We start from the raw sequence: 25,562 nt of genomic DNA, 5'->3' as shown, positions 1-25,562 counted from the left end.
TTTAGTGTTCAACAAGAAGCTAGTGAAGAGAACCGAGCATAGGGTGACGTGCTCTTGGCTCAGTATTGCTGAGTGAGCAAGCTGCTGTGTTCTGAACCAATTGGAGCTCTTTTAAGGCTGTCAGTTCTATTTCTAGATCCAGAACGTTGAAGTAATCAAGACTAGAGGCTGCAAATGTATCGAACACTATGGTTAATTTTTAATCCTGCACATGGAAAGAGGCTTTTTTTTTTTGCATCCATGACTTTTTTTGATAGATATCCAGAAGCAGTGAGGGTTGTAGGAGATCATGAAGTCTGTTGGACGGTCACAACAATCTGAGGGCAAACTCCATCAATGGAAGCTGATGATATTGAGGTGACAGGTTCTTCAGTGCTTCCTTCGGTCTGCCAGCATCACTGTAATCTTTCCTTGATTCAGCTGATACATGGTGCTATCTAATGTGATGGGAATATAAAGCTTGGTTTTGTCTGCAAGTTGCTAAATCTATAGAGGTGCTGTTTTGCAATCTCCGCTAGCTGCTTTGCAAAGATGCTGAGCAGACTATAGCAGAGGCTGGATTCTTTGCTATTCCCCAGGAAGGGATCTGGAAATTGAGAAGCAGGTGACTGTCTGGATGCAGTCTTATTGAAGCCATCTTAGTTCAATCCTATAAACCTCATCTGTGAGGCAGAGCAGCATTATTTCATGGACAGCTACATTAAGTGGTGTGGGTAGCTGCAGAAATTGGAGGATTTCATAACTTATGTTGGAGAAAAGGTGGCAATTTTTGCTTTTTCCATGGCTAACTCATAGATTTGCAAGAATTCCTTGTGCTTGAGTGTCTGCCTGTGCTGTTGCCTTCAGTGCTTGAGTTTTCTTCTTTCCTTCTGTGTCAGGTTATCTGAGACCCATGGTGATCTGGGAGACGAGGGGAATAGACACCTGTTTTAGCCTCAGTGGCTGTGTTTGATGCCTGGGCGGTGTCATCTATTTCATGTCTTTTTTTGTGGGATGGAATTTCCTAAAAAGATGTTTTGGGATTAGACTAAATCATGACCTTTTGTGAGTAGGCCATTTTAGTAGGTTCTTGTTGCTTGGGTGGGGGGAACTTTCTGATCTCAGTCCAAAGCAGGTGCCTGTTGGTCAATAAGTTTTTCCTACCTTATCTGTAGCCATGTCCTAGGCAAAAACTAGCTCATGTGTGAGCTGTTTTTTTTTTTTTTTTCACTACTACTACTTGGGTGACAAGCTGAGAAGTAAAATGATAATGAGTTAACAAATGCTGGTGAAAGAACTTTTGTTTTCTGGCAGCAGAAGTCATCATTTTATTGTCAATATAGTGGCTGTTTGAGTTTTCATAAACACAGAGCGTGACATACAGTATGTGCCTTAGTTTTGTTTTGCTACACAGAGGAAACAAGAATTCACATGGCAACTTCTGCAAAACGTTGTCACCATTTTCTTTCTTGCTGCTAGGATTGTAAACATAATTACTGGCAACTAATTATGAAAAAGCCACATTTTGTGATAAGATAATGAGGCTTTCCCTGAAAAATGTTTGCCTTTGAACATCTATTTAAAAAAAAAAATCTTAAAAAGAAAGTCTTCTACCAGTCACTTGATTTGATTTTAATGGTTAAAAGATCTTTCTTACATCAAAAATTAACATGTGAATTTATCATTATGGGCATGTCAGAGATTTTTTTTAACTATGCATTTTCAGCCATTAAACTATATTGTGATCAGATTACACTGCGAAGACTGTCCACATTATTTTACCTTTAATGTGTTTACCTTGGAATAAGCTCATCATGAACAGCTTAAACCTTATGGATTGTTTCTTGTCTCTTGATGTAAAAATATTCAGTTTGCCAGACTTAGTATTTCAAATGTGGACTTAGAAGTGTTAACAACACTGGAGAGAGAGAGATTGCATGGAGCATTCCTTATAAGGGCCACCCGGCTTTGTGAAAAAGTTAATTCCTTAGTGCGGTTGGAGAATTAGAACAGAAAGTCCCTTCTCTTTAAATAGAGAGTAAATGGCGGAGAATCTACTGTCAAAGTACAACCCCTGCATTAGGCAGAAAAGACATGGCTTATACTCTCCCAGGACTTGAAAAATTAACCATGCACCTACCAGTTGGAGAATGAAGCCTATTATCCACACAGAACCCATCCTTGGAAGTGAAATTTCACTCTGTTACAGTAAGTTTGGAAATTATGTGTACGTACCTTGAGATCTGTATTTATGTAACAATTTGAAAAAAGCCTTTCAATATTAATTTAAAATGTTCAATATTCATGAAACCCTATCAATATTAACTTAAAATATTACATTTTACAACACAAAGCTAGGGCTGCCAACTTTGGTTGGATGAATTCCTGGAGGTTTCATCACATGACATAATCTTCAATTAAAGATTAATCTTTAATTCCTGGAGACTCAAGGACAATCCTGGAGGGCTGACAACCCTACTTAAAGCATGCATCGGACTTCACAGGCATGAGACAAAGTCCCCAAGGAGCTTATAATGTAACAGCCTGCTCCTATAGATGTTTACTGCAGAGCACAGTGCTTAACATGATAAGCTTCCCTATTGAGTAGTGTACCCTAAAAGTACACTTTCCTCATGACAAATGATATAGCGAATGAGTTATAGGGTTGATAATGGAACTCTGGTTGCAGCTCTGAATATGAAGCTGTACTGAGTGGTTCCATATTCAAAGTAGCTTTTAATTATCTTTAACTCAAACACAACGTAACCAGTTTTCTTTAGACTTTGCAGAAAAAAATTAGCTGGTTGAATGCCATTCTGCAATTAATTCATTGTTTCAAACATGGAAACACTAATTACTAGATGAGCCATAAAACCCTAGTGCTTCAGCCTCAGAACATTATTCCACTATTACCATACTTAGCTGGGGAAAAAAATCTCATATAGGGTTGAAGTACAGAAGTACCTCTTCGATTCACTCTAAGCTGCAGCCAGCCAACAGAAAGTGCGTGTTTGACGTGATTGCCATGACCATCACAAGTAATAAAACGGTTGTCTATAACTTTACTTAATTGCTCTTTTCTTCAGTGAGACTACTGTGCTTGGAAGTAAGTGTTTGTAGCTTAATTAGACATAATATAGACAAAGGAATGGATAAAGGGTTGCTGTGGGGGAAAATATCATACAAGATAGAGGGGGATGTTAGTTGGGCCATTCAGTCAATCTCCCTGCAAATGCAGGATTATTACCTAGCGCACTTTTTGTGTTTTGTGCAGTCTAGTTTTAAGTCTCAGACAATGAGGGTGGTCAATAGGTGGACTGTGGCCCAGATCCAGACTGCCAGATGCTTTTGAACAGACAGCAAAATCTTTTTATTTACTTATTATTATCATTGTTGTTTTTGTATTTTCTCTGGAGTCTGATCTTGACTATACCTTGACCAAGAAATTTGGACCTTGACAAAAAAGTAATTGACTACCCCTGTTTTAACTGCTCCTCTTGTGAGACTATACAGCAGGGGTGGGCAAAATACGGCCCATTTAACATTTCTGTCCAGCCCGCAATGACTAACATTTTTGTCCTCGCGGTGCAGCAGGGCACTCAGGCAGGCTGCCTGTATGCCATGGCCCCATGCTGATCCTGGAAGCGTCTGGCTGCTGCTGGCATGTCTCTGCGTGCCCCTGGTGGGGGGAGGGGAGGCAGCTCCCAGGAAACTGGAGGAAATCGGCCCATGGGAGCTGCAGGGACGGTGCTTGCAGGCACGGGCAGCGCACAGAGACCTGCTGCCCCCCTCCCCGCAAAGGGGCGTGCAGAAACGTTGCAGCAGCAGGCTGCTTCTGGGACCGATGTGGGGCCACAGCATGCAGGCAACCTGCCTGAGCCCTGCTCCGCCGCCGGCTGGGAGCTGCCTGTGGTAAGCGCCTCCCAGCCAGAGCCTTCACCTCGCACCCCCTCCTGCACCCTAACCCCCTGCCCCAGGTCAGAACCCCCTCCTAAACCCAAACTCCCTCGCAGACCCCGCACCCTCTACTGCACCTTCAGTTTTTGCGCGAATTATTTTATTAGGTGACACTGCAGCAGAGGGGTAGGATTTAAAAATTTCATTAATATAGTAGAAATGTGCAGCCCGTGATGACTTACCAAAATTCATGGAGTGGCCCCCTTGTGAAAACTATTGCCCACCCCTGCTATACAGTATATCTAATTATCAGGAAGGCTTACTTGATATTGAATAAATTTTATCCCACTAGTCATATCAGTGTTTATTTTTGACATTCATTTGGTTAGTTCCAGATTTTTAAAGGAACGTGCGCGCACACAAAAAAGAGTCCAAGCTGCTAAATCAGAGAAATACCACAAACTTCTCAAAATCATATTACTATGAACTGAAATAAATGTACTGGAGGGGAGCCTTTCTACAATTAACACTGTAGACCTCACAACAGTTTTGTAGTATATTAAAGCACTATGTAATGTGTATATACAATCTGTAGCATTTGTGTTTCTAGATTAGAGCTGCATGAATAACTGGTTTTTCATTCACTGGCAGTTCCAAAAAATTGTGGAAAACTTCATATTGGGTGAACCCAAACCTGAAATTTTCTTGAATTTTTGTTAAATCAAAAAGTCAGAAAAAAATAGTTTGGAGTTGAGTGAAACCTTTTATTTGAAACTTTTTGTTTGCTTCAGGTATTTTTAACGCTTTTTCAGTAGTGCAAAGGAAATTTTGGAAATGAGCTAGAATGACAAGGGGATTTAGGTGCCATTCACGAAACTGAGGAAGTGCCTGTGTCCCCCATTTATACTTAACAGTCAAATTGCTAGGGCGCTCACCTGGGATGTGGGAGACCCAGATTTGAATCCACACTCTAAAGCAGGGACTGAACGCAGGTGTCTCCCTTTTAGGTTAGTGTCCTAACTACCAGGCTTTAGTGTCTATCTCTCTCTGTCTTTGTGTGTCTCTCTCATCCAGTGAACATGGGAGGGGGGCGATCTGAGTTAAAGTCCCTGCCCCAGAGCAGGGATTCAGATCTGGGTTTTCGAGCCTATGTGAGGGCTCTAATCACAAGGCTATTGGTTTTGTGAATGTTGCCTACATCCCCTTCTGAATCTAGCCCACGAAATCAAAAAGTTTAATTTTGGAAATGTTGAAAAAAATAGTTTCAGCATTTCTAATTTTTTTCCACCTGAAACAAATTGACAAAATCTACATGAATTTGCAAATGGTTTTGATTTGACCTGAATCTGCATTTTGGACTGAAGGAAGTTTCAGCCAAAAATTTTTCCCAGCCCTAGTCCTGGATAGTAAATAGGGGAGCATATGCCTTATAGAAAGAATCTTACACAAGTTATTGAGATAGAGGCTATACTATGTATGTATATATGTATGTATTTATAACTGAGAGAGACCTCACAAAATTAAAAGGAAGAATTTGTTAGCCAAAGGTTCCAGCTCTGACCACAATAGTTTTGACAAACTCTAATCTGTTTCTTGATAAAGATAGAGTCCTGAACTCAAGCTTCTGATTTAAATTTTATTATAAACACAGAAAAGATTTGTTTTAAAAATTGTACTTGATTGTATCATCTCCTCTGTAGGAACATATGTCCTGAATGTTTATGATGGCAGAATCTGAAACCTGCTTACATTCAGAAGTACATTATTCCATGAGTGGTCCATAGAACTATTTGCACAGTAAGGCACTCTAAAGATTGTTGTGATCTTTTATTTTCTATTTCATAGGATGCATCGGGAATACCTCTTAGCAGGGCTATGAGGAAAGTGGAAGAGAATGATGATAAGACTGTGTCACAAAAGATTGAAAGTTCTGTGGAGAAAAGTGATTGTCAGCTCCACAGCAAGAGGCCTGACCACAGGCTAGATGCAAAAAGCCAGCTCTCCACTGACACAAATAAAATGAATGAAAGGGAAAACAAATATGAGGTAATCCATTCTGCAAGCCAACAGACTCACCAGGACAAGCCATCCCACTCTCATGTTTCCCTAGCTGACACTCAAGAGCTTGATTTAAATCAGGATCCTGAAGCTGAAGATTTTAACTCAGCCAGAAGCACAGATGCTCTACAGAGTTCTAAACAAACCAAGCAGAAGAGAACACCCTGCATGTATGGGACAGGTTGCTACAGGTAAAGTGGAATTGTAATTAAGCTAGGTTTCAGAGTAACAGCCGTGTTAGTCTGTATTCACAAAAAGAAAAGGAGTACTTGTGGCACCTTAGAGACTAACCAATTTATTTGCTAGATTCAAATTACGCTAGCAAGTTACTACTTACCCCAAATGGGAGATAATGGTCAATTCATTAGTTTCCTTTTTAAAAATATTGTAAGGAAAGGATTAGAAAAGATCAAATAGAGTAGCAATCTTTTTAGAAGCATAAAAAGGGATATTCTGGAAATGTTACTGACCAGTCAATATAACCTCAGCAGGGGGCGAAATAGGTCAGCAAATTAGAAACCACAGTTCAATAAGCAATAGAACAACTTGCACCAGGCAGTTGCAAGTACAGTAGAGAAAAGGAATTGAATTGGAGAGAATGGCCGACGTGTGTGTATTTTATTAACCGACAAAGATTTTATTAGAAATTGTAATTTTATGTATGTGCATTTGTTGAAGCAATTGCATGTTCTATCTTCTCCCAACAGTTAATTCTTCTTCAAGTAGTGTCCCGATGGGTACTCCACTCTAGGTGCACTTTTGCACCCTGCACATTTGATCAGAGATTTCTCATAGCAGTGTCTGTTCGGGCTGTGCACGTGCCAGCTGCCCTCAGTTGCTTCCCAGCTGCCTCGGCCCAAGATGGATCTCTGGCCGTTGTCCCCATTGAGATTACCTCAACTGTGTCCCAGTTTTTATTCTAGTTCGTAGCATCCGTGTAATTAGTTAGTAAGTAGTAGCAGCTTTCATTTCCTAGTTTAAAAAAAAAAATTTTTCCCATATATATTATATAGATATTACTTAGTAGATGGTTCTTGTTCACTGGGAGGTTATCATACGCCTATGTTTCAGACGTTGATTTGTCATGCTAAGAAGCAGTCCTGGTAACCAACAGGCACTCCTGGTGCATCTGTTGTCTCAGGGAATTACACGTTGCCCAGAAGTGTAACTTCTGTCTGTCGTTAGAATCTAGAGCCAGAAATAACAGGGAGATCAAACTTCCCCTCCACATGATGAAGAGCTCTCTGTGCCCAGCTTTTGACCCAGGTCAAGGGTCCCCTCTCCCCATCCTTCTGGGTATATTGGTCTCCGAGCAAGTCTGCTGCCTCCACTGTCTCTGAGCCACGCTCCTCAAGGGCATCTAAGAGGAAGACCCAAGGCTCCTCTCATAAATCTTCCAAAGACCATGCTCAGAGTTCTCCAGGTCAGGAATCTACCTCAAAAAAGCCGTTGTCGTTAGTACTGAAGTAGCTGAAGACACCATCTGCTCTCCAGTCCAGTACCCATGAGGCTGCTGGTTCCTCAGGTATCGAGGGCACTGCTAGACCAAAAACCAGCCAAACCTCAGGCCTGGAAAGATCATCAGTACTGTCAGCAAACCAGGAAAGATCATCAGTAGTGTCAGCAGACTGAGGTGGCAAGAAGAGCTCTTCCTCTCCTGCCTCGGTACTGAGGAAGCCTGCTCGAATTCCTACTGCACTTCTCTTGGAGGGACCGAGACTCACTGTACTTTCAGCTCCTTTTGCCACTATTACCTTGGTGCAGACCACAGACTCGGTACAGCAGGAGCTTTTGTTTTCCCAGGGACCTGACTGTATCTGAGATGCCCAAATCTCTGCTGTTCAGCTCTGGCATATTTTCAATACCAAGATCACCGGAAATTCACCTGGTATCGATAGTTTCATCTCATTTCTCTGGGTGCTCCATCATTCTCTAGTGAGTTTAAGGAACAGGATTCTGATGAAGACCTTGTCTCAGTTTCCCAAATATTGGTCCAGGGCTCTCCTCCTCACCCTTATAGAGGCCCCTTTCCAGAAGTCTCTGAGCTTATGACCACTCGTGGCCCAAGATCGCAGCCACCATCTCACTGGTTTGAACACCCATGGGTGCCCCCTCCTATAACACCTTCTTGGCCATACTGGGATCCTTGGTTAGACTATTGCCAGAAATTTTTTAGGACTTCAGGCACAGCCCATCACAGAGAGAGGCAGCCTTCATTGCCTGCCCTCTCTAGGAGTCCTGATCCTCAAGAAGAAACCTCTGAGATGCTGAGCCCATGAAGAGGTCTCTCCTGCAGCCAACATCTCCTGATGAAGCAGTTTTGCCTCCTCCTCCATCCTTGGTCAATGATTTTAAGCAGTTTCAGGATCTGGTCAAGAGAATTGCTGACTCGCTCTGCAGATATCTCTCAAGGAAGTTTGCCTCCTCATAAGCTGCTTGACATCCTTCAGAAAGCCTCATCTGCCTGCATAGCCTTAACTGTCAATGAGACCCTTCTGGACCCCACAAAGATCATTCAACACATCTGAGTTTCTATTCCACCTACATGCAAAAGAGTGGATAAGAAATACTACGTTCCAGACTGAGTTTTTATTTTCTCATCACTTTTTTAATTCTTTGGTGGTTAACGTAGTTAACAAATGTGGAAGGCAGCATCATGCTAAATCCACACCCCATGACAAAGATCGTAAGCGTCTAGAACTACTTGGTAGAAAATCTTATTTGTCAGCCTCCTTACAATTTAGAATTGTGAACTACAAGGTGTTAATGGTGAAATATAAATATATAAACTTCACCAAACTGAACTCTTTTGTGGACCACCTACTGGCGGAGCATGGAAAGCAATTCAAGGCAATTATTGGGTAAGGCCAACTGCTTGACAGAAAATCACTACAAGCAGCTCTCTTGATGCTGTTGATACTGCCACCTGTTTGATTTCTACAGTGGCAGTTCTGAGAAGGGCTTCCTGGCTCCAGCTCTCCAGATTTTCTAAAGAAGTCCTTAATACGGTGGAAGACCTCCCTTTTGATGGTTCTAAACTGTCTGCAGATAGCACAGATGATTCTCTGTGCATGTTAAAGGACTCCAGGGCTACTTTGCATTCTCGTGGGATTTATACACCTGCCTACAAAAGAATGTTCAGCAATTCCCAGACAGCTGAGAGATCCCATACTGCCCAATTCCCAACCTCCCAGAGGTGGTATGAATCACATCAGAAGAGAGAGAAATTCCAGAGAAGGAAACCATCCACCTTTCAGCTTTGACCTCTCATCCTTTCATCTCCAAACAGTAATTTTGATGGGCTGGTCCAGGGTCTGAATTACTATCCTCATCCTTACCAGCTGTATCAATTCACCTGCCTTCCTCCCTTTGGCACCTGCCTTTACCACTTCAGGCAGGCTTGGAGTCTATCACTACAGATAAATGGGTGTTGGAGGTCATCTCCACAGGGTACATCATTCACTTTTTCACTCTTCCATCGACAACACTTCTTTTCAATCCCTCTTCAGGGACCCCTCTCACAAGAACTTGGTTCGTCAAGGCAGAGACTCTCTCCTACACTTGGGGGCTACAAAACAGTTCCCATGCAGCACAGAGGAAAGGGGATATGTTCCAGGTTCATTCTGGTAACAAAAAAGAATGACCATTAGAGACCCACCACATATTCTATATTCCATAAACAAGAGCTGTGTCCTGCTCCAGAGGCAGTCTGGGTCACTGATCCCGGGGATATGCCTTTCACCTTCATTGGTTGTCGGATCTACTGAATGCATTCCCACCCACTCCTCAAATAGCCAAAGTTCTACTCAAAATAAAAAAGAACAAAGCCAGAGTCATCCTAATAGTTCTGACCTGTCCCAGACAAACATAGTTTCCTTACCTGTTACAGCTGACCGTTCACTCTCCAGGCCGCTCCTCATCTCCTCTACTGGGAAGATCCTTCGCCCCAGTCTCCCTGAGTGCTTCGTCTCAAAACATTGTTGGTCGATGGCTCTTGGGATTAGAGACAACCTGATCAGAGGAGGTAAAAAAGTACTGTTACCCAGCAGAAAACAGTCTATTCGCTATGCATACTTTCAAAAATGGACAAGATTTGTCTGTTGGTGTGACCTCAAATGTATTCCATTGATGACCTCATTGCTGCCAGCTATACTGGACTGTATCCTAACACTAAAAAGTTTGGGACTATTGCTGAGCTCCATTAGAGTCCATCTGGCAGCATCATTGCTTTCCATTCTCAAATAGAGGGTTATTCCATTTTTGCCCACCCAACAACAGTGAAATCCTTCAGGGGGTTTGGAAATCTCTTTGGGACCTCAGTCTGGTTCTTAAATGCCTTACAAGACCACCATTTGAACCAATGGCTACTTGTTCACTCCTCCATTTATCCATGAAAACTGGATTGCTGACAGCCGTCATGTCGGCAAGCCCCCCTTTCACAGTATTTTTAAAGGACAAGGTCACATTGGTGATCATGCCCCAGATTTTTACCTAAAGTCTCTGAGTTCCATGCTTTGGGAGAATGAATTTGAATCTGCAGACAGTGATATCACATCACCTTTGTTCCAAGGATAAGATAGTGTCACTAATGGCTATGTGACAGTTTCCATTATCCCTAATCACAACAACTCCAGATTTGCTTTAGAATGAAATAAATTGGGTCAATGTTCAATTCAGTTGTGAGCCAACCCCATTGTCTAGGCTCTCTCAGGACAATAGTAAAGGCTAAATTCTTACATGCTGATTTGTTTTTCATGTGTTTTTGTGCCAGCCCAAATGGTTCTCCCTGTCAATAGATGGTTGTTGGTCTGCTGCTGCTGCTGTTTGTTTGCGCTGCATTAATGCCTAGATGGGGCAACCAAAATCAGGCTCCCTCTGTACAAGGTGCTGTATATACATAGTACAAAACTGTCCCTGCTTCATGGTGCTTACAGTGTAAATAGACAAAGGGTGGTGGAAAGACTGTATATCCCCATTTTCCAGATGGGGAATAATCAAGTGATTTGTCGAGGGTTTTAAAAGGAGTGTGTGGTACAACCAGGAACTGAACTAGGATCTCCAGAGTCCCAAGCCAGTGCTTTAACCAAACCACAATACCATACTTTGTCTCAAGTAGTCTCAGCTTAATTTACTCAGCTTGAGTCTGGAAGCTGTTGCACCCTTTATACAGGGACAGTTGTGTTTCATGTCTGCACTTCTTAGAAGGGACAGATATAGAACCTGTTGTCTGAACTGGCAGAACAGGACCCACAGGAACTCTTGGCTTTGCATACACATTTTTTTCTAAATATGTTATATGTTACTCCCTTCTGAAAATGGAATATCTTTAGTTTTCCTTAAACTTAAACTTAGCCCAGCATTTGATAAGCCTCTCTAAGTTCTCTCTTCCAGTAAACTTAATGATGGAGTATGTTACTATAGACACATGCTAGCATGTCAGAACTTTAGATTTAAACTCTTCAGGTTTACAATCAATAGTGTAATAGCTATGGTTTGTGATTGCATTTTTGTTAATGGGACTCCAATGGTGGTGATACTGTAGCAGCAAAGTCATTGTTTTTTTAAAAAATTGATGTTCCAAATGACTTTGTTGCTTGTATACCTATCAAAAGCCTTCTAGGAAATCAATGAGAATTAAAATCCAATCTGTTGATTCAAATCAGCTCGACTGACTTTGTAACTGGTTTGATTAAAGACCCTTTAGCTAGTCAGGAATCTTAAAAAACTGTAGTAAATAGCTCATTGTCACAGCAGGAAGATTTTTCCTGGTGGTTAATTCCTTTGATTTTTGGTAACTGTCATTTTTTGTTCAAATGCTTTGTTTAGCAGCAAGTTGGGTATATAATAACTAAAATTTTCTATAAATTACTGTAAAGCTGCAGGTATTAAATAACTCAGGTATATCAAGTATAATTTTAAAGCTTTTATTTTACAAAGCCGCATAGCTTGTGAATCTTTATAGGCATATAAAATACTCTTGTAAGTAATGTACTGAACTTACTTACACAAGAAAAACCATGTTGTTCTGGTCAGCTGAACATTAGTGTTCTCCACTGTCCAAGAGTTTATTATAGAATTCAGCCATTTCGACAGTGTAGCATATGGGTCATTCCCTAGTGTAATGGATGTGGTGTTCCTTTACTTTTGTCTGAATTGTTTTGTGCCTTAGAAAAGTAGAAAGTTAACTGTAAGTACAGCAATGGGGAGAATGAGTAGATTGTTCTTCTGCTGTCAAGAAGGGAAACATTGGCTTATCTATGGTATATAATTTGATGCTTTTATTGTGCATGCTGGTAACATTGAGCAGAACATGAAATGAAAGCAGAACAGCTAGGACTTCGTCAGACAGGACAGGGTAGAGTTTAATATTTTATTTGCCCTGATGGCCATTTAAGCTTCTTCACACATAGTATGTAATTTGACAGTTAACTTAAATCACTCAGTGTCCCTAAGAAATCTGTATGCTTGATTGAACAAAAAATGATCAGAAAGACCTCCTCTGGTGAAAGGCCAATTATTCAGTGATCTTCATGTTTTGTATAAAGTATCCCTAAAAAGAAAACTGACATATAAAATTCTGTAACTTCTAGACATGACTGCTGTTGGACTTGAGGCATTAGATAGAAACCTACTGCTGTCTGAATCTTGGAGTGGAAATGAACATAAAAATCAATTCAAGAGCATTAGTTTCTTTTGGATCGTTCTGGAAGCTGTGTTAGTTAACCTTGGTGGTCTTCTATTCTCCTTGCTTATCTAGGTAACATATTAGCATTACCTCTAGAAAAATAATTGAACCAACTGACTCTAGGAAGGTTTGGTTTGATGATTATTCTTAAACAAAAAAGGTCAGTTGATTTCCCAAGACATCATTAATTTGGTTGTGCTTAATCTGACTGAAGGAAGTGATGATGATCTCTAAAGGGTTCGGTGATAGTTTAAAAAGATAAAATGACTGTTAAATGCAACTTTAGAGTGTCTGTCTGCAGTTAGTGCACGCAACTTCAAGTGTGGCCTAGTGGGTTGAGCAGAACACTGAGTCTGGATTCAAGTGGTATAGTTGACAATAACTAGCTGTGTGACTTTTGACAAATCACTTACCTTATCATCAGTTAACCCATCTATAAATGGGTATATTTGTATAGTGCTTTGAAATCCTTGTACTACATAAAAGTACATTATGCTGTTAATAGTTTTAGTATCTGGTCTCAGATGTAGCAGAAGCTTCACAATCACCTGCTTCAAATTTTTGAGTTTCTGCATGGGTCACAGGATTGGAGTAAAATGAGCTTAATATGATTGTATAGAGCACTTTGTAGAAGCTACAGCTGAAATCCCCAGACTTCTCACTATGGTGGCACTGATGTGCTGAGGCTGGTAGTACTCAGTGGCTTTCGTGGTCGTATAGATGATTCTTCTTAGGGGTTCATGGCCACTATGACAATCGTGGAGTTGTCCCACGTGGCTTCTGGCTTCGTGTATATAGCAATCCTACTGTCTGAACTAGTGTCTGGAATGGGATTGTAATTTATGAATGTAATGATTGCATCTTACATGTCATGGTCCAATAATTATATCTTGCAGTTTGAGATTCGGGCATTTCTTTTTTTGTCAGAGAAAAGAGCCTATTTTCATGGTCTGCTCAAGTAGACTGAGGAAGATGCATTTTGGCATCTTGTACGCCTGTCAGCGAGAGAGAGAAAGACAAAGAATTGTGTAAATATGCCTATAGGTGTTTGTATTTATTTATGGATTTTAAAAGATAAAAATTGCGAATACAAAAGAGGCTGCAGTTTAACTGTTTAAGTAGGGCAAGTAAAACAGCAATCATTAATGTGTATATTGTATGGAAATAGTTAATTGAAACATACTTTGGAAGATGACCGCTAAGGGAGATTCTGTACTATAGTAGGGTAGTTTACTGTTCTAGGAACTGATCTGAAGAGTTGGGTGTCAGGAAAATAAGACCCAGCTATTCCTAAGTAAGGACTTGTCTTTACAACTGGGTTATCAGTTTTGTAGGTATCTTGTAATAGAGTTTTACCTCTCCATAGAAAGACTTTTTTCCTCATGTCCCATCTTGGTACAGAAGTACTGAAAAAAGCACATGAAGTTTGTATCAGGCCATTAGTTACCATATACTACTTCAATTTGAAGTCAATGGGGAAAACTCCTATTTAACTTTTATCGGAGCACAATCAAGTCCCGTGAGCTAAGACAAAGAAACTGAAAACTTTTATATGATTTGCTATGAAGATAGGTCTTAAATGACTAACATTACAGAATTGAAGCTTACCACGACATACAAAGCCACAAACAGATGAATAATTATGCATTGTGGAATATAAACTTGCTTGAATTAGCTGCACAGCATTCCCCATTCCTGTATGCACATGAGTAGTGAATGTCATATTGTTTACTTTTACTTACATATGTTCCTTAATATCACAGGAAGAATCCAGTTCATTTTCAGCAGTTCAGTCACCCTGGTGACCGCGATTATCATGATGTGGCGGTTGTAAGTCAAGATGATGATGATGACAGACCTGAATGTCCATATGGAACTACTTGTTATAGGTAAGAAACATAATTCAATACAGTTGTCTGTCTATTTGTAAAGCAAGACATATTTTAACTGGGAGCTATGCAAACAAAATGACGATACAGTAGTGTGTAGTTCTTGAAATTAAATCTTGGGTATAGCTTACTGTTGTGGCATTTTTTTGACAGGGTTATGTTTTATTGCCATCTGAAGCTTGCCTTGAACAGTCCTATAGCATTTTTGTCACTAATATTATTTGTTGCAAAGGTACCTCTGATAGTGACCTGATCTAACAGGTTTCAGAGTGGAAGATGTGTTAGTCTGTATCAGCAAAAACAAGGAGTCGTCCTTGTGGCACAATAGAGACTAAGGGATTTATTTGGGCATAAGCTTTCGTGGGCTAAAACCCACTTCATCAGATGCATGGAGTGGAAAATACAGGAGGCAGGTATAAATACACAGCACATGAAAAGACAGGAGTTGCCTTAACGAGTGGGGGGTGGGGTTGTCAGTGGTTAACGAGCCAATTCAGTTAAGGTGGAAGTGGCCTATTCAATTGGCTTGTTAACACTGACACCCCCTCCACTTGTTAAGGCAACTCCTGTCTTTTCATGTGCTGTGTATTTATACCTGCCTCCTGTATTTTCCACTCCATGCATCTGATGAAGTGGGTTTTAGCCCACAAAGCTTATGGCCAAATAAATTTGTTAGGCTCTAAGGTGCCACAAGGACTCCTCATTGTTTTTGCTGATCCAACAGGCATGTTAAAAAAGATAAACCTTACATCCACAATGGGAATGTCGGTGAATAAGTTTCCAAAGTTATGGAGGTTGAAGGTCTATCTACCCTTTATATCCTTTATTTGAAAGAGAGAATGATTTACTCATTCACTACAGCTTATCTGACAAGTGCTTTTTTTTGGTATGCCATGTTGTTGTAGCCATGTTGGTCCCAGGATATTAGAAAAGATGGGTGAAGTAACATATTTTAAAGGCTCAAGTTCTGTTGATGAGAGAGAGACAAGCTTTCAAGCTTACAGAGCTCTTCTTCAAGTCTGAAGAAAAAAGTACACATTCTTTTTGGGCTAGCATTAGTATCCTGACTTCTTATACACGTGTCTTACATCTAATCTGTCACAACAAATACAAATATTTTAATATTCAACACTTTGATTTCTTAGAATAACATGCACACAATTTAATTCACTTTTAAAATATGTCTTGATAAGTAGTAAAGTCCACCTCATGGTGTGAAAGTTCTGCATTTTCTTTTAATGTATATTTAGAATTTGGACAATTGATTGTTTGAAAAGATATCAGCAAGTTTCACTTCACTGCTCAATATACACAGTTAGAGGTTTATCCAGCTGAAATTAATGGCTGCTAGACTTACTGGGCAAAGTCATGTCTTGAAAAGTTGTCAGCATTTCTATTGGGACGTACTGATGCATGAACAACTTCCTTTAACATTACTGACCTCTATACACACAAGTCTAAAAAAAATTCCCCATAGCTTGTTTGGAAACTGGTGACTCTAAAGATGTTCTTAAAGTGCAGTTCTCCTTTGAAAAATGACAGAACCAACACAGCTTCAAGAGAGAGAGTTGGATGCTGTTTTGGTTTGTGCATCTATGTAATTTTTATAAAAACGAAGGAGTCCTTGTGGCACCTTAGAGACTAACAAATTTATTTGGGCATAAGCTTTTGTGGGCTAAAATCCACTTCATCAGATGCATGGAGTGAAAAATACAGTAAGCAGTATATATATTACAGCACATGAAAAGATGGGAGTTGCCTTACCAAGTGGGGGGTCAGTGCTAACAAGGCAAATTTAATTAAGGTGGAAGTGATCTATTCTCAACAGTTGATTACTTTTGTAGTGCTAACGAGGCCAATGCAATCAAGGTGGACATCGCTCATTTCCAACAGTTGACAAGAAGGTGTGAGTGTCAGCAGAGGGAAAATGACTTTTTGTAGTGACCGATCCTCTCCCAATCTTTATTCAGGCCTAATTTGATGGTGTCCAGTTTGCAAATTAATTCCAGTTCTGCAGTTTCTCCTTGAAGTCAGTTTTTGAAGTTTTTTTGTTGAAGGATGGCCACTTTTAAGTCTGTTATTGAGAGTCCAGGGAGATTGAAGTGCTCTCCTACTGGTTTTTGAATGTTAGAAATCTTGATGTCTGATTTGTATCCATTTATTCTTTTGCATAGAGACTGTCTGGTTTGGCCAATGTACATGGCAGAGGGGCATTGCTGGCACATGATGGCATATATCACATTGGTAGATATGCAGGTGAATGAGCCCCTGATGGTGTGGCTGATGTGGTTAGGACCTATGATGGCTCCGGGGTGTCAACGGCGCACAGTGGGGCTAAGGCAGGCTCTCTACCTGCCCTGGCTCCACGCCGCTCCCAGAAGCAGCCAGTATGTCCAGCTGTGGTTCCTGGGGGTGGGGTGGGGCAGGGCAGGTGGCTCCGCAGTGCACTGCCCTTGCCTGTGGGTAGCACCCCTGAAGCTCCCATTAGCCGCCAATTCCCAGTGGGAGCTGCAGGGGGCAGTTAGGGTGACCAGATGCCGTGATTTTATAGGGACAGTCCCGATATTTGGGGCTTTGTCTTATATAGGCTCCTATTACCCCCCACCCCCATCCTGATTTTTCACACTTGCTGTCTGGTCACCCTAGAGTCAGCGCCTGCAGGCAAGGGCAGTGCACGGAGCCCTCTGCCACCTCCTCCCCAAGGGGCTGCAGGGATGTGGTGCCATCCGCTTCCGGGAGCAGCACAGGTCCAGGGCAGGCAGGAGCCTGCCTTAGCTCAACTGCACCATGGGGCTGGCAATCCTGTGGGCCAGACTGAAAGCCCTGATGGGCCAGATCTAGCCCGCGGGCTGTAGTTTGCCCTCCCCTGGGCTAACTACATTTTAAGAACCATTATCTGTCTGTAAATCAGGGATGGGCGAACTTTTTGGCCCGAGGGCCACATGGGCGTTCTGAAACTCTATGGAGGGCCGGGTAGGGAAGGTTATGCCTCCCCAAAGAGCCTGGCCCCTGCCCTCTATCTGTCCCCTCCCACTTCCTGCCCCCCTCAGAACCTCCGACCCATCCAACGCTCCTTGTCCCCTGACCACCCCCTCCCGGGACCCTGGCCCCTAACCACCCCCCCCAGGACCCCACCCCCTATCCAATCCCCCCCTGCTCCCTGTCCCCTGACTTCCCCGACCCCTGTTCACACCCCAGCCCCCAGACAGGCCCCTCCAGGACTCCCACACCTATCCAAACTGCCCTTCCCCCTCCCAGAACCTCCACCCCATCCAACCTCCCCCTGCTCCCTGTCTTCCCCCTGGTATCCCTTGCCCCTTATCCAACCCTCCCCTTACCATGCTGCTCAGAGCAGCAAAGTCCCGCCGCCCGGCCAGAGCCAGCCACGCCGCCGCCGTGCTGCCCAGCAGGAGCGGTGGACCAGAGCACTGCTGGTGCATCGCTCTGAGGCTGCAGGGGAGGGGAGACAGCGGGGGAGGGGCTGAGGGCTAGCCTCCCCGGCCGGATGTGGCCCACGGGCCGTAGTTTGCCAACCTCTGCTGTAAATTGATATTTAGAATAAAAAGGACCTGGCTGATGTTTTGAATGCTTTGGTCTGATTGGGACAGGATTTTTCAAGTGGCCTGTTGCTTCAGGATTTTATCACTATACTCAGCAGATGATTTTTCTTAAGCCTTTGAGCTCCAGCTCAAATTGTGTTCTCCTGTTGGGTTTGAAGCTAGAACTAATTTGAATATCAATCCCCCAATCAAAGGGAAATATCACCTGAAAAGAAAGAAGAAATGTAACCTAGACATTTGAATTGGATTAAAAGAAAAAGCAAGAAAAGATTTCTTTTAAATCCATTACCCAAAACAATATTTACGATTATAATAAAAATGGTACAGTTTGACATGAGACTAAAACATTTTCTTATGTTCACCTTGAAGTGTAACTGAGGCTTTTCATAATAAAGTTCTTTCTATATTGAATTGAAAAACCACTACCACTGAAGTCTCCTTTGTAAATTAGCAATCCATTACTCTTGCACTTAGTGTCTGTTCTGTTAAGCTTTGGTCATATGATGTACCACAAGCCAGTGTGACAAGAGGTCCAACTCCTAAACTCCTCTCTTTATTAGGAGTTGTTTGGATGGAATTTTATAAAAATAGAAGGAAACGGAAAGGACAGCTCTTACTTGTAATTTCCAGTGCTGTTGCCAAAGTACATTTTCTTTTAGCCCTAACCCCAAAACAAGTCTATTTTCTTTACCCTGGTGTTGGGGTTCTTAGAGGCAATCTTCAGATGCAGAAGTTCCCTTTGTTTTCCACTCTTCTTCCTTCAGTGGTCTGCTCTGGGTGTCAAAGGCTACAACACAATTAGCTTTTCCTAAAGTTCAAAATAAGCAGTTGCAAGGGGTTAGCAGATGACTGAGGCCAGGTCTATACTACAGACCTATAGCAGTATAACTACTGTGACAGGGTTGGGCCAGATGGCTACAGGAGAGTGATAGAAGACAGATATATTAGCCCCAGGTTAAGCGGTAAGGTAACAGGGGCAGTTTTTAAAACAGAAAGGAAATTGCTGGAACCAGTTAAGGCAGACAGGCTAATTAGGACACCTGAAGTCAATTAAGAAGCTGCTGGAATCAGTTAAGACAGGCAGGCTAATCAGGGCACCTGGTTTAAAAAGGACCTCACTTCAGTCAGGGAGGGGCGCACAAGGAGCTGAGAGTGAGAGGGCGTGGTGCTGGAGGACTGAGGAGTACAAACGCTATCTGGCATCAGGAGGAAGATCCTATGGTCAGGATACAGAAGGTGTTGGGAGGAGGCCATGGGGAAGTAGCCCAGGGAGTTGTAGCTGTCACACAGGTGTTACAGGAAACACCGTAGACAGCTGCAGTCCACAGAGCCCTGGGGTGGAACCCAGAGTAGAGGGCGGGCCCAGGTTCCCCCCATCCCACCAACTCCCTATTGGATACAGGAGGTGTTGACCTGGAGTGTGGGTCCCACCAGAGGGGAAGGTCCCTGGCCTATCCCCCGACCCACTAGGTGGACCAGCAGAGACTGCGGGGATTGTTCTCCTCCCTTTCCCCATGCTGGCCAGCGATGAGGTTAGCTGAGTGAATGGCAGGTTTGAGCCACTAGCAAAAGTGGCCAAACTGAGGACTACCGTGAATCTCTGAGGCGAGCAAACCTGCCAATAAGCGCAGGACCCACCAAGGCAGAGGAGGAACCTTGTCACACTACGTTGCCCAAAGGTGTGAAAAATCCACACCCCGTGGTAATGTAGTTATACAGACCTAACCCACCTAATAGACAGTGCTGTGTCAACATAGCTACCCAGTCTTGGGAAAGTGGATTAACTATGCCGACAGGAGAAGCTCTCCCGTCTGTGTAGGAGTATCTTCACTTAAGCGCTACAGTCGCTGTACTAAGCAGTCAGGAATTAAGTGTGTTAATTCTGCTGCAGCTCAGGACATGCATTTCCCACCCCACTATCCTTGTGTGGAACTCCACTGTCTGGCCAGCCGAAGAGTAATAGTTATCCATCTAAACCAGTGGTTCTCAACCTGTGGGCTGCTTGCGGCCCAATCAGTGCACAGCTGCAGTCCATGTGACCTCCTCAGGGCTGTAACTAGAGCTGAGCAGGAGGGACACCTGCCCCGGGTGCAGAGCTGCTGGTGAGGATGTAAAATGGGACAGCGGAGGATTGGGTCCAGCAGCAACAGCAGGAGGCTAGGGAGCTCAGCGCTCCCCTCCTCCCTCGCAGGATCGTGGCTCCAGTGACCCTGGCTAGAGGTAACTTCCCAGTATTAGGATCACAGGGGCAGGGTGGGCTGCATGGCTGAATTATGTGCAGCCAAGGTAGGAGACCAATGGGGAAGGGGTGCAGGGGCCTGGAATGTGGGGGGCAGGTGCAGGGGTCCAGAGACACGGGGAGGGGAGTTCAGCTGGTGCATGGGGGGACAGACTGTAGGTGGGGGGACTGGTGACTGGGGGATGTCCCTGAATGGGGGACTAGATACTGGGGGATGTCCCTGGATGGGGGACTAGATACTGGGGCACAGTCCCTGGATGGGGGGGTTGAGTACTGGGGGGCACTCCTTGGGGGGCAGTTGCTGGGTGCTGCTGGGGGGCAATTCCTAGATGGGGGCTGTGTGCATGGGGGGCAGTCCCTCAGGTGGCCGATATGTCCTGGACAGGGCACCCTGTCTCTGGAGGGCAGGCACAAGTTTTAGCCCAGTGTTGCGGGGGTCTGGATGCTGGGGGGTACAGTCCCCAGGGTTTTGGATGATGTGGGGGGAGGCAGTCTGGTGAGGGGATGGGGGACAGTCATTTGGTGGAGGATCTGGGTGTATGGGTGACAGTCCCTGACTGGGGGATTGGGTGCATGAGGGGGCAGTCCCTGGCTGGGGGGGGGGCTGGGTGCCCCGCACTGTGCAGGGCTCTCCATCTTTGCAGGCAGGCTCGGCAGCCGTGCTCTCCAGGGGCTCTGCCCTGCCACACCACCACCAGCAGTGCAGAATTGAGGGTGGCAATACACCATGCCATGCCACCCTTGCAGTAAATTAATTTTAACAGTTAATATTTTGACTTACTTTGCTAATTTAAAATGCCTGTGGTAGACATGTGCCAGTGTTGAAATGAAAGGTGCTATATCAATTTGAATTGTATTGCTGTCATATAACAAATACTAAACTTCTTTTTTCTGTAGCTGTTCAGGTAGTGTATATATTGTGTGGATGAGGCCCACATTGAGAGCTGCATATGTGGCCCACAATAGTAAATAGTTTCAGAACCACTGATCTAAACATTTTACCAATCTAACACAAATCAATGGCAAAAGTGCTGCTGAGTGATATTAACTGGTAGTATTATGGTGATCCTGCTTATCATAGTAGCTACTGTCAGCCTGCCATGTAACAAATTTAAATTGTTTGTAACCCTCATGCAACTGGGGTTGGAAATAAAGGTATTTTACCAGCAGTCCTGTGTTTGTTTGTTTGTTTGTTTTGTAGTGCTAGGGGGGTGTTAATTCCTAGGTCTATAGGGGGTGCTAGAATCATAGGCCTTTGGGATATATTACTTTCTCATACTGCTACTGCTTTCTGTCAGTTTCTGTTAAACCATAAAGTTGTTGTTTTAATTGTACAGGTTATACTGTTGTCTAAACTAGACTAAAACAATTGATGGGAAGATGTAGAAATCTGTTCAAGCTTCTTTTTAGAAGAATCTGAAAACTAATTTATGTGTTTATAGTTATATACAGACCTTTTTAGTACTTTACCATATGATTGTAATATATTAGAATGATTAAATGTGTTTTATAGTAATTTATTTACACTTTAAATTGGTTTAGACAAAAATGGTTTTTCAAGTTCATGCTTAAAATGTTAGCTGAATTTCTACTTTTTCGGACTACTGGAATATAATTTAATAAATGTATTTTTTACTAGTAGTTTAATATATATTGACATGTCAAAGAGCAAAATAAGTTGCTAATCTGTGCTAATAATGCCAAAAACCAAAATCTTTTCAGTTATTTATGACTGGGTATCATTAACAGCTTTAAAAAGGGTTTCCAATGGTTTTTTCCCCACCTTTCTCTTGTTTGTAATATCTTAGATGCATACAATATTTTTTTTCCCTGTTTTTATACCCTAACACTTGGTAAACTTCAGTTATTTTAGTGTTTTATATGCATTTTTATGGAGTACCAGCTAATTTAGCTCTGCTGAGTGGACTTTCTTGTCTGTGGTGTAAACACAGTTCTAGGAGTGTGGTGCTTTCTGCCATCTCTGCTGTGCAGACTAAAAATATTGTGAAATTATGATTGAATGTTACCTGTTTGGGATTTTGGTTCATTTAATTTCTTAGCAGTAACGTAATGTACAGTTGAAGAAGCCTAGAATCCATATATTTCCCATCAGATTATAACAATCTGAACGCAAGTATGTGGCAGTCACTGTAAAAATTGGCATCCGTGAGTGCTATGATCTGGCAGGTGTTTCTGCACCTCTGATCACTGTGCACTCTACCAGGGCGCAGACTTCATCTACGGCATTCCTGGCTCAGGTTCCCATCCAGGAAATCTGCAGAGCAGTGACGTGGTCCTCCATACACACTTTCGCTGTGCATTACGTGATTACTCAGCAGGCCAGAGACGATGCGACCTTTAAAAGAGCAGTACTCCAATCAGTGGACAGCTCCGACCCCTCCTCCTGAACTTGGGCTTGGGAGTCACCTGATTGGCATGGACATGAACAAGCACTCGAAGAAGAAAAAACGGTTACTCACTTCTCGTAGCTGTTGTTCTTCGAAATGTGTTGTTCATGTCCATTCCAATACCCACCCTCCTACCCCTCTGTTAGAGTAGCTGGCAAGAAGGAACTTAAGGGGTGGAGGGTTGGCAGGGCTCTATATTGAACACCATGAAGGCGTGACATCGAGGGGCGCCTGGGCCAACCCAATGGATGCTGCTAGGAGAAAAATCTTCCAGCAATCATTCATGTGCGCACCCACACACCTGATTGGAATGGACATGAACACATAAGAATGGCCATACTGGGTCAGACCATACTGGGTCAGTCCATCCAGCCCAGTATCTGGTCTACCGACAGTGGCCAATGCCAGGTGTCCCAGAGGGAGTGCACCTAATGGGTAAGGATCAAGTGTTCTCTCTCCTGCCATCCATCTCCACCCTCTGACAAACGGAGGCTAGGGACACCATTAATGGACTTAACCTCCATGAATTTATCTAGTTCTCTTTTAAACCCTATCATAGTCCTAGTCTTCACAACCTCCTCAGGCAAGGAGTTTCCACAGGTTGACTGTGCGCTGTGTGAAGAAGAACTTCCTTTTATTTGTTTTAAACCTGCTGCCCATTAATTTCATTTGGTGGCCCCTAGTTCTTATAGTATGGGAACAAGAAAATAACTTTTCCTAATTCGCTTTCTCCACACCACTCATGATTTTATATACTTCTATCATATTCCCTCTCAGTCTCCTCTTTTTCAAGCTGAAAAGTCCTAGCCTCTTTAATCTCTCCTCATATGGAACCCGTTCCAAACCCCTAATCATTTTAGTTGCCCTTCTCTGAACCTTTAATAATGCCATCTCGAAGAACGACAGTTACGAGAAGGGAGTAACCATTTTTTTTTTAATGTTCCACAGGATTTTGTAAGGAAAACGCATAAATGCATCATAGCCTGTTGTGAGAAAGCAGGATGTCTATCTCACTGAATAGGGGATTGTTGGGGCTTCTGACATTCAGAAAGATGTGGTGATCTTTTGTTGCTGCTTTTTGGTGACCAAGAGACAGTTGAGGCTTTTGGCTCTGGGGAGTGGATGCATCTCCTTTTTCCTTCCTCCTTTTGGGCAAAGCAGTTAGGTGACTTTAAATTTGGGATGATCAAGAAATTTTTTAATAGTAATTGTCTGTGCCAATATCTGCTACCATATCTGCACTGATGGAGCACAATAGCTTGATCTCTCTCCTCAAATAAGGAGGGAGTTAAATACTTTAGTTAAATACTTTAAAATGCCAACATTGTCACCCGTCCTCTTAGTCTTCATTAGTAATACCTGGAGTTGAATGGGGCATTTGACATTTCTGAATTTGTTTCCAGCTGTCTCTAGAATCAGGCAGATCTCACTTCAGCTTGTATTCAGTTCACATTTTGAAGGTTACTTTCACAGCTACAAAGACTCCTGCCTCCACATGAATGTGTGGATGGTTGAAATAGCAGTACTGAAAATGCTTCTCCTACACAAGTACTTAATAATTTAGTCAGTAGCTCCCAATTCTCCCATCAGTTCCACAGCGGCACTGAAAGGGCCTATACTCAGTGGCACGTTTGCAAGACTGACCCTCACACAGAGCTTCAACAAACTCTTTTCTCAGATAAATAGATATTTCCCCCCTTTTTAAGTGCATATCTTGTTTGAGTTGGGTTTTTTCATTTTATTCAAGAGTTTTCTCAGATTCTGGAAAGCATAAAAATAATTCAACTGAATACTTCAGTGTAAACATGCTGTAAAAAGCAGAAGCAATATGATTACTGGAATTAATTTTGTTTAATACTTTTTGAAGTAATGCAAACAATGTGGATTCTCAATTATTTGTGTATATTTGAAATATCCAAATTTCTATGAGCAGTCAGATTTGTTATTGCTAGATAAGAAATGCTTATCTTCATACTTGTCTCTGAACAGTTTTCAAATATTGTTTAATGTTCAAAGTGACTAGTGAATGAAAATCATCCAGATATGAAAGCATATCTGGGGACATGTTTTCTATTTTTCTGAAATGTAGCCATTTTAGAACAGTACTCTTCATCTGTTAACATTGCTGGTTGTGGCTGGGCCCACTTGCTCCTGTCTCTGCTCAAGTCCATAAGCAGTTGAGAGAGCTTTATGCTGGTAAAACATTCAGTGCAGTTTATTTACAATGTTGTTTCCCACTTGTACACTATGCAGCCTTATTCCTATGATTTTAGGGAGTCCTTAGCTCCTGCGGCAAGCAGTGAAGAGCAATCTCTCCCTCCCTCTCACCTGCCTGCTTTCCCTCTCCTACTTGGTTCCTGTGCCTTTTTGTATTCTCTGCCTAATGGCTAAATTAGCCTTCCAGCTCTCCTCCACCCACCAATGAGGCACAGCTCTTCTTAACAAGGTCTATTGTACAGTGTTTAATTGGAGCTGTGGTGACCAGAGTGCTGGCTCAGCTGTTGCCCAGCACTCTGTCACACAGGTTATGAACAAAATTAAGTCCATAAAAAATACATTATTGGAGCCTTGAAAACAACTCTATTGTGGGTATTGTTTCAAGTATATACTTCAAGGAACCTTCTTTTTTCTTCTTATTATTGGAGTGATGTGTTGTAAAACCAATCAGAATGCTTCCTCATCTTAAATTTTATTTTGTATGAGGATTATTTTATGAGTCTTGGTTATATTAGCACATTAGATTACATTTGTAATTGGGCATCATAACTTCTGTAGCGGATTTATTTTTCTCTTGCAGTGAATTGCTGCTGTATTATGGAGATTTTTCATAATAGAGTATCTAATTCA

At 42.5% G+C, this 25,562-nt stretch overlaps 1 protein-coding gene across 4 annotated transcripts in view; it reads left to right on the top strand.

Annotated features, from left to right (window-relative positions):
* The window catches only part of APLF (aprataxin and PNKP like factor), a 91,546-nt gene that overhangs the window by 34,908 nt on the left and 31,076 nt on the right, over positions 1-25,562 (top strand). For all 4 annotated transcript variants that reach the window (XM_084625269.1, XM_084625268.1, XM_084625271.1 and 1 more), the window contains 2 exons: positions 5,722-6,125; positions 14,383-14,508. In XM_084625269.1, the coding sequence (XP_084481395.1) occupies positions 5,722-6,125; positions 14,383-14,508 (530 nt within the window). The remainder of the gene's footprint in view (positions 1-5,721; positions 6,126-14,382; positions 14,509-25,562) is intronic.

Source organism: Lepidochelys olivacea (assembly GCF_965140295.1).
Source record: "Lepidochelys olivacea isolate rLepOli2 genome assembly, chromosome: 3".
In the NCBI taxonomy this organism is placed as follows: domain Eukaryota; kingdom Metazoa; phylum Chordata; order Testudines; family Cheloniidae; genus Lepidochelys; species Lepidochelys olivacea.
This window is presented reverse-complemented; position numbering and strand designations above follow the sequence as displayed.